This window comes from Myotis brandtii, unplaced genomic scaffold (assembly GCF_000412655.1).
Source record: "Myotis brandtii unplaced genomic scaffold, ASM41265v1 scaffold717, whole genome shotgun sequence".
Taxonomy (NCBI): Eukaryota; Metazoa; Chordata; class Mammalia; order Chiroptera; family Vespertilionidae; genus Myotis; species Myotis brandtii.
This window is the reverse complement of record NW_005370825.1, coordinates 933622-943608: the sequence shown is the minus strand read 5'-3', so window position 1 is coordinate 943608 and position 9987 is coordinate 933622. Positions and strand designations below refer to the sequence as shown.

At 42.4% G+C, this 9987-nt stretch overlaps 1 protein-coding gene across 1 annotated transcript in view; it reads right to left on the bottom strand.

Annotated features, from left to right (window-relative positions):
• Window positions 1–9987, bottom strand: part of SDCCAG8 (serologically defined colon cancer antigen 8) — a 98614-nt gene that overhangs the window by 67240 nt on the left and 21387 nt on the right. Inside the window, exons 5-6 of the mRNA XM_014530102.1 lie at window positions 6680–6805; window positions 1034–1171 (exon numbers count right to left, since the gene is read on the bottom strand). Coding sequence (XP_014385588.1) covers window positions 1034–1171; window positions 6680–6805 — 264 coding nt within the window. The remainder of the gene's footprint in view (window positions 1–1033; window positions 1172–6679; window positions 6806–9987) is intronic.

Sequence of the window (9987 nt, the reverse complement as noted above, 5' to 3'; positions counted from 1 at the left end):
GGAGGGGAGGGAGGGAAAAAGAAAGAAAACTATCAAGAGGTAGAAGGCAAGCCACAGAATGGGAAAATATAACAGATATAACCAACAAAGGGCTTGTATCCAGAATATATAAAGAAGTTCAAAACACAATGTCAGGTGACTCAAAATAAGGAGAATATTTGAACAGGCATCTCACAAAAGAGGTGGTCAAATGACTAATAAACATATCAAAGATATTCAATCATGTGAGTAATGAGAGAAATGCAAATAAAATAACGATAGGATAGCACTACAAGCCCACTGAAAAACAGACAATATAATGTGTTGGCACGAATCTGAGCAGCGGTATCACTCATAGGCTGCTGGTAAGAAGTCTAAACTGATAAAAACCGCCTTGGAAAAGTTTGCCCTAATCTCAACTTGAACATATATATACATACACATACATACATACATACACACATACCCTAAGACCAACAGTTCCACTTCAAGGTACATTCCCAACATAAATGCGTGCAATGCATACCATAGACATATATTCATAGCAGCAATTTTCACAATAGCCCCAAACTGGAACAATACAAATATCCATCAATAGTTGAATGGATGAATGCACTATAGTATATTCATACAGTAGACCCCCCCAATGCAAATGAACAAACTTCCACACATTCAACTTACATGAACCTCACAAACATAATGTTGAATAAAATAAGCCAGACACAAGAAATTATATACTGTTTGACCCCATTTACATAATGTTTAAAAAGATAGGCAAAAATCAACTGGAATGGTTAAGGATTGTGCTTAGGCAATTCTCATTAAAATCAAGATACTGATTAGCTTTAGGGGAGTGAGAGATGATGAAAAAGCTCTAAAAATAGTGTCAATGGTTGCACAACACTGTGAATGTACTTCATGCAAATGAGTTGTACAGTTAAAATGGTAAATTTTAAAAGTATAAAAATGCTAAATTTTCTGTTTTGTATATTTACCCTAATAAAAAGCTACAAAAAAAGTAGATGCATAAACAGAAAAGCACCCAAATACTCACCAGTTCTAGCTTCCATTTCTCAGCCTCACCAGCAGATGAGGTCTTCATAATGTTTGCATCACCGTGGGAAAATTTCTTGACAGCTTCCTGAACCCCAGAATCTTCACCTCTTGTAATCCAAGAATTCTGCGTGTTTCCCTAAAATAAAATGTGCCAGTAATTGCAATCAACATTGCCCTTTACATCAACATGCATGCTTTACAAATGGAATACTAATTCTTTTTTTGTTAATCCTCACTTGAGGATTTTTCCCACTGATTTTTAGGGAGAGAGGAAGAGAGAAGGAAAGGCAGAGAGAAACATGGATGTGAGAGAAACACATCGATTGGTTGCCTCCTGCATGAGCCCTGTCCAGCGCCCTGGCCGGGGAGGAGCCTGCAACCAAGGTACATGCCCTTGACCGGAATTGAACCCGGGACCCTTTGGTCTGCAGGCCAACGCTCTATCCGCTGAGCCAAACCAGCTAGGGCAGATACTGATTCTTATCTGTGATGAAAGAATTTAAAAGCAGACGCTTCTCAACTACAAATCAAAAATCATGTTACATCTTCAGGGTTATATTCTACAAGCACTCCAAAATCAAGTTCCTACAGGTACATGTATATGAGCAGTCATGTATATGAGCAGAGAGGGCTGGGTGTCACAGACAACAAATTAATTTACTCTTAAAATACACAGCCCTCTCTTACTCTGCCTTTCACTTTCCACATCACACAAAGGCGTGACTGATAATAGTTGTTAGATCATATGGTGTTTACTAGGTGCCTGACAATGTTTATGAGCGTCACATATAGTAACTCATTTCATCATTACAACAATCCTACAAGTTTCATTATTATTTCCATCTTCCAGATGAGGAAACTGAGTCACGGGGAGTAACTTTCTAAGACTTTCAGAGGCAGGAAGTTAGCTAATGTGTGGCACAGCTAGGATCCGAACCCTGGCCGTCTGGCTCCAGATCCATGCCCTAAACCACTACGCAAAAAAACACAAATATTTACCTTCAGTAAGTAAAACATGCATGATGACAAACAGAACCGACATGCAGCCTGCATGGCTGGCATACAAAGGAGTGGTAGGGACCACGACAAGCCCTCCAAATGCAGTCCATTGATACCATGTGTGAATGCAAACTCATATTTCAAAAAGAAAATCTGATAATTTAAAAAAAGAAGCCAGCCCGGCCGGTATTGCTCAGTGGTTGAGTGTCAACCTGTGAACCAGGAGGTCATAGTTCCATTTCTAGTCAGGGCACATGCCCGGGTTGCGGGCTCGATCCCCAATGCGGAGCCTGCAGGAGGCAACTGATCCATGATGTTCTCTCTCATCATTGATATTTCCATCCCTCTTTCTTTCTCTCTGAAATCAATAAAAATATATTTTAAAAAATAAGCCAGATACCTGGCTTTTCATTTGAAACATTGTTAAATATTGGTTCAAGGTTAATCAAAGAAACAAAACAGGTCCACTTGTCTCCACCTCCAGGCCCCTCTCACATTCAGTGACATCAGCAGCCCCCAGATCTGCGTAATTTAATGTGTGCAACCAGGACTGAAATACTCACAGTATTAACTCAACAGATAATAACTGGCATCCTGCTAGTGCCAGAGAATACGGTAGTGCCCACAAGACAGGACAGGTCCCCCACAGAACTATGCTGCAGTGTCAGATCAGGCTAGAATGTGGTGAATGGCATTCCCACAAAGTAGAATTCTGAGATTGTGTTCCATATTCTCCTGGAAGGGCAGATTAATGCAGACATTTCTGTGAATACCTACTATGTCCAGACACTCTGCTAAGAGCTCAGATGGTTTGGTAGATATTGAAAAGCTATTCCTGCCCTAACCGGTTTGGCTCAGTGGATAGAGCATTGGCCTATGGACTCAAGGGTCCCAGGTTCGATTCCAGTCAAGGGCATGTACTTTGGTTGCAGGCACATACCCAGTAGGGAGTGTGCAGGAGGAAGCTGATCGATGTTTCTCTCTCATGGATGTTTCTAACTCTCTATCCCTCTCCCTTCCTCTCTGTAAAAAATCAATAAAATATATTTTAAAAAATTTTAAAAAAAGAAAAAAAGAAAAGCTATTCCTACTTTCTGCAGACAGGCGGAATACTTCCAGGCCAGGCGGATGGATTTGGGCTCATGTTTGAGTCCTAGCTTTGCTGTTTTTTAGCTTTGTGACATTAGACAAGTTACTTTGTTACTTAACCACTGTGCACCTTAGTTGACTCATCTGAAAATAGACATAATAACAGTGCCTGGCTAGCTAATGTAAAGCTGAAATAATATAACGTAAATAAAGTGCTTGATATAGTACCTGGACCATCAGAACCATGCAGTCATCAATAAATATTAATTATTGCTACATAACTATTTAAATTATTCTTCAAAAGAAGGCCTTAAGAAGCACTGAAAAATCTCTATTCAAAACCACAACCAAGGACTTTGGCAAGATCTACCATCTACATAGCAACAGACTCATTAAAAAGAGCTCAGAGGAAAAAAGGAAGATACTATCTTTTGATCTGTTTATATTTAAGATACGCTAAAAAGCTTCCTTTATATTACAACATATTTTTCTTTCTTTTTTCTTCTTTTAAATATATTTTTATTGTTTCAGAGAGGAAGGGAGAAGGAGTAAGAGATAGAAACAGTTACGATAAAAGAGAATTATTGATCGGCTGCCTCCTGTACGCCCCCTACTGGGGATCGAGCCCGCAACCCGGTCATGTGCCCTGACCAGGAATGGAACCCTGATCTCTTGGTTCCTAGGTTGATGCTCAACCACTGGGCCACCCTGGCTGGGTGACATATTTTTCCTAATATAGCAGCATGCATAGGTTGCTGAAATGCCTCAATTCACCTACACAAGTAAAAAGTGGGGGTGACAATACTGGGACAACAAAATGACACAGATGACTAACATTAAATAGATCTCCAGGTCACCTGGCACATCTGCAACTATGGCTGCAACATCTGCATTACATTTTAGCTCATGGAATGTGCAGAAAAAACAAACCCTCTCCAGGAGTTTGTTCTCTCTCTCACTGTGGCTGGAGTTTTCTTCAGCAAGTCTCCTTTGCTCATACGGCCAAGCACATGTGCTTTTCCATCATTTCCTTCCCCTTCTGCGTTACTCACTTCTCTTGCCCTCTGATTCACTTGTCTGCCTAAGTTCCGTCCTCCCTTCACTTCCCCTTCTCCCACTTCTTGGCCACTGAATAAATACTGAAAACGATGAATAATGGAGTCATTGTTGGCCAACGGTCTACACATTTGGAAGAAAAGCAAAAGAATATATAGATACCTGTTAAATATGCATATATTTCAATGAGCCACTTCTAAGTACTTTTTGTATGGCTGTCATCTTCAAATTGATATTAAAATAATAAGCAACTGCCTGGCCAGTGTAGCTCAGTGGTTGAGCCTCAACCTGTGAACCTGGAGGTCGGGGTTTGATTCCTGGTCATGGCACCTGCCTGGGTTTGCAGGCTCCATCCCCAGTGTGGGGCTTGCAGGAGGCAGCCCATCAGTGATTCTCTCTCATCATTGATGTTTCTATCTTTCTCTCTCCCTCTCCCTTCCACTCTGAGATCAATAAAAATATAGTTAAAAAAATAAAATAATAAGCAACTAAGATGGAATTTTAACTACTTATATTAACAGTACAATGATACAATGGAGAGAAAATTGCTGATCATAAGCTGAAATGCAATTGCAGAAAAATCAGCTCACTTCATTATTCAAAGTCAACACAATCAGCTACTTCTAAATAGCAAATTCTAACACACAGAAGTCACGGATTATAAATGAAACCTTAGACCCGGGAAATACAATTATAAAAAAAACCCCAGCACTTCACCAACAAGAGCTAGAGGGCACCGAGGTAAAACACTAAGACATGTGTTTTCTTCACAGAATGAATTTACTAAAGACAATGATATCAAAACCACCAAAAGCCCTTGCAAAGTAAAGCTCAACAGACAAATGTCAAAACTTCCCCATGGAAAGCTGAATTTGTCACAAAAAGCAGAACAAGCTCTGATGAACTGCATCCCAGCGCAAGACTGGGGAACATTTTCAAGGCACAAGTATCTCTGTGACAAGTCATAAGGAGATTCTAAGTTTAAACACTATTTAAATATCATCCTAAGAATTACAGAGACCATTTACTCTTCTGTTGTTTAAAATGTGGTCCTCTGAAATTAGAAGCCCTTAGGCAACTTGTTAGAATTTCCTATCTTTAACTCAAAGACTCAACCTGTCAAAATTCCACATTTTTAACTCAGAGACTCAACCCAGACCAAACGAATCAGACTCTCAGGGGATGGAGCTCAGGAGATGGACTACACCAGTGGTCGGCAAACTGCAGCTCGGGAGCCACATGCGGCTCTTTGGCCCCTTGAGTGTGGCTCTTCCACAAAATACCGATTTCTGGCCCTAACCGGTTTGGCTCAGTGAATAGAGCGTTGGCCTGCGGACTGAAGGGTTCCAGGTTCAATTCCGGTCAAGGGCATGTACCTTGGCTGCAGGCACATCCCCATTGGGGAGTGTGCAGGAGGCCGCTGATCGATGTTTCTCGCTCATCGATGCTTCTAACTCTCTATCGCTCTCCCTTCCTCTCTGTAAAAAATCAATAAAATATGCGCATGGGCCACGAAGTTTCAATCCCACTGTACGTGCGCGCCTGCATGTGGTATTTTGTGGAAGAGCCACACTCAAGGGGCCAAAGAGCCGCATGTGGCTCGCGAGCCGCAGTTTGCCGACCACTGGTCTACAGCATCCAAAAGCAAGCAAAGTGATTGTTTTTCACAGTAAAGACCAAGAACTGCTAATATAGGTGATTCTTCTTAAATTGCCAATAAACAAGAGGGCCCATGAGGTTAAAGCCATATTTGAAAGTTCTTTAAAATTACAGCATTTGCAGCCCGGTGGGCATGGTTCAGTGGTTGAGTGCCGATCTGTAAACCAGGAAGTCAAGGTTCAATTCTTAGTCAGGGCTCATGACTGGGTTGCAGCCTCGATCCCCAGTAGGGGTCATGCAGGCCGCAGCCAATCATGGTATGATTCGCTCTCATCATTGATGTTTCTATCTCTCTCCCCATCTCCCTTCCTCTCTGAAATCAATAAAAATATATATTTTTTAAAATTACAGCATTTGCTAAGCACCTAGTTTACTGGAGACGAGGGGAAGATGACCAGTTTGATTCTTGGACCTTCAGGCCAGTGTTCTTTCTGCCTCACCGGGCTGCTAACCAGACTCAATGGGAATTCAGAGCTCAAGGAAAACTTAGAGAAATATAACAGAGATCGAAGTGACAGTCCTGAACAGTTTCTGGACTCAACAGGGACCTTCCCCTATGACACACTTCCTGCTTCCAGCCCTGCTCTTTCCACACGGAAAAAACATGAATGGAATGAATGCTCGGAGAGGAAACCGGAGTGGAGTGTAGGCATCGCTACATCATTTCATTTGCGCATTCATCCCACACCAGGGACTTTTAATGTCTGAGGCCCCAAGCGAATGTAAGCAGAGTCCTTTTGCCAACCTTCAAGGAGAAAACTGAACCAGTTCCGAAGGCCGGGAAGGAGATGGGAGGGAACACTCAAACTAAAATACAATTGTGGTTTTTAAAAACGCTCACAGATGCATCCAGAAGAGTTTGCTCCCTCATCGCTTCCTCTGGCCTTCGAGCTTTCAACTCTTGTTGGAGCCGTTCATTGTCAAGCACAACGACCTGTATCCTATTTTTCATTCCAGAGAGTTCCTCCTGTGAAAAAGCAGAAACAGACATCAAACACATGAAGCGTTTTTATTTGTTGATTACGAGACAATCCAACATGGTATAAATAAAGCATGGAAGACTTATGCTCTCTCCATTTTCTGAAGTACTATAATTATATTTATACAAACAAATGTTAATTAACAAACAAAGAGAAGGCTGGAGGTGTGTGGTAGAAGGACTGCTAATGGTCTTTTCATAGAAGTGTGTGGTCTCTGACAATTTTTTTCTCAACGGATTAAGGCTTAGAGAAAGGCTTTAGTTAAAGGGGTTATCTAAAAGACTTTTAAGAATGAAGTAGACTGCTGAAAACTAAGGTAAGATATATTGTTACTCACTAGAGGCCCAGTGCACAAATTCGTGCATGGGTGGGGCCCCTTGATCTGGCCGGCAATCGGCCGGGGGGAGGGACTGTGGGAAATTGGCCAGCTGGGGGAGGTTGGCTATGGGAGGTTGTCTGTGGGAGTGCACTGACCACCCGGGGGCAGCTCCTGTGTTGAGCGTTTGCCCCTTGGTGGTCAGTGCGCATCACAGCGACCAGTCGACCGGTCGTTCGGTGGACCGGTTGTAAAGGTCGCTTAGGCTTTTATATATATAGATGTTTGAATACCAATAACTTGTTGAAAACTGTCATGGGACTAAATAGTTAACACAGGGCTCTGAGATTAAAAGGCCTGGAAAGTTACAATGATTATCTGTGAACTGGTAGCCAGATGGAGGGAAATTATGAGTGAAATACTTTGGTGGAAAATTCTGAAAAAGTTTTTTATTAACCTTGAAGGGTATAATATGGGGAATTACATATAAATAACAATTAGAATAGCTCCTGAATGGCATCTTATTTTCTGAAAAATGCCAAAAATTATCGATACATTGACGGTACAATTCTTAATCTTCATTACTAGCGTACCAAAAACTATTCTGTGACATATGCAAATTCCATTCAATTATTCTATTCAGAAAAGAAAACCGAAAGTGTAATTGAAAGCTGTAATTTAAAAGACATTGCAGACTTCCAATTTTTGGTCTGACGTTTAATAAGCTTAGAAGATATCATTCCCACCTTCACAACAGGAGCTAAACAAGCTGAAAAATCAACCCCTCTTCTTAGAATCATCAGAACTGAAATCACAGGGAAAACTTTTTTGCCCCCAATGTTGGAGACGGACAGGTGTTCCTGAAACCACAACCCACCAGAGCTGAAGCCTCTGAGCAGAAACCCGGGAATGAGTGCGGGTGAAGGGAATTTTAGAGACAGGACAGGCAGTATCAGGGAAGGGGCCCATGGGGGAGGAGACAGACATGCACAGAGGATAGAGGAATGTTCAAGAGAAGGGGAGCAGGAAGGGGGGGGCGCCAGGTGGGCTTTGAACTTTGAAAGGGATATCTGCAGGAGAGGGACCAATTAGGAGAGCATGGGGGTCATAACTTAAGGAAGGATCCAATTAGGAAGGAACCGGAAGAGACAAATAGCTCCCAGCATTTATAAACTCGGAGACAAAGAGACTCAGAGAAACTGAACTAGATTTTTTCCCCATTAGAAAGAGAGAGAGAGAGAGAGAGAGAGAGAGGTGAGAGGTTTTCCCCATTTAGGGACCCCTCCAAGGGGATCCCCTTTAAGGACCCCTCCCTTGGGGAGAGTTTGTATATGCTTCCAATAATCTTCCACACCTTTATTTAAAATCTTTTAGTCCGCCAATTTTATTCTTCAAACTTCGTAAGACAAGACCCCACAAGAAGAGACTGCTCGCCCTGAACCCCAGGTAACACTGAGCTGGGAAATGTAATGTGTCATTGACGAAATGCTCAGTGTAGACAAGGCTGCACGTTAAAACTCCAGAGGGACCCAGTGTTGGGGGAATCCTACACTTCTGTGAATTTTATCTCTAGGACACCAGGTTCTTACAGCGAAGACTAGAGAACAAGCCCCTGTGGAGGAGAGGGGACGCAGCCATTCTGAAATATGCCCAGAGCCTCTGTTCTCCCTAACCGCCCGCCAGAGGAGGAACTATTTTATCAGAGTCTAACTAACTGGTTTTCTCCGGTCCTAACCGGCCTGGGGAAGGGAGATACCCATCTCCGGCTCCCTCCAGCCTTCCTGTCTCACTGCAGGGAGGGGAAGACGGACACTTGAGAAAGTCATGGCCAGGGGCAAGGCTGACTAAAAACCTGAGCCCTAATCACAGGACCGACACTGCTTCCCAGGCTCCCAGGGCCACCACCACATCAAAGGGCCTCCTATGTAATGACAGGGGAATGCACTAAAATAACTGTGCATCTTACACCATATTCTAGAAGAATCCCCAAGGGAAGCCCTACGGCACCAAGGAGACAAAAGCCAAGAGACTAGAGGCAATGTTGGCCTCTGCCACCTACAGCAACAGCAGACAGCACACACAGCCTAACTCCCAGCCAAATAAACATGAAATCTCACACTAAATGCCCACTTCCTTCTGTGGACGAAAGAGGCCATATGCTAACCTGACTAGTTCAGGGAAGGCCTGCATGGCAGGTGTGCCAACTCAAAGACCTAAAAGAACCACAAAAGGTGGTCTGAAAATTAAATACTCAACTACAAACAGGTTATGGTGGTTAGTCATGTCCTAGGCCAGTATTTTCCCTGACAAAGATCAACTTAGATCTTTACTGAGCCCGTCTGTCTTTTTGCCTCTAAGATAATACATCTGCGAGATGTCTGGGTAACTTGTAACTTCCTTTTTTTTTTTTCAGACCCCTCAAGGCACAACAAATGGCAGCAGGACATTCCCTCGTTGTTATTGTTATCAAGTTAATTGTCAACTGTTAATTATGTAAAACTATGCTGCATCCATCTGTGTAAAAGAAGCATATGTCCATCATTTCACTTTTTATCCTATCCCAGAGGTTTCGCCCTCCGCCCCTTTGCTTTCTCCCACCTCCTTAATCTATTACCAATAAATTTCATGTAACCCACTTAAGTATTTTCCTTTTAAATTCATAAAAACAAGGTATGAACTCCTCATTCTCCGGAGCATTATCTCAATTCGTTGAGGTTCTGCTTCCCGGCATATATCGACAGTTTGGCTCAAATAAACTCACAAAATTCTTTTTTTTTTAATAAAATCTTATTGTTCAGATTATTACAGTTGTTCCTCTTTTTTCTCCCCATAGCTCCCCTCCACCCGGTTCCC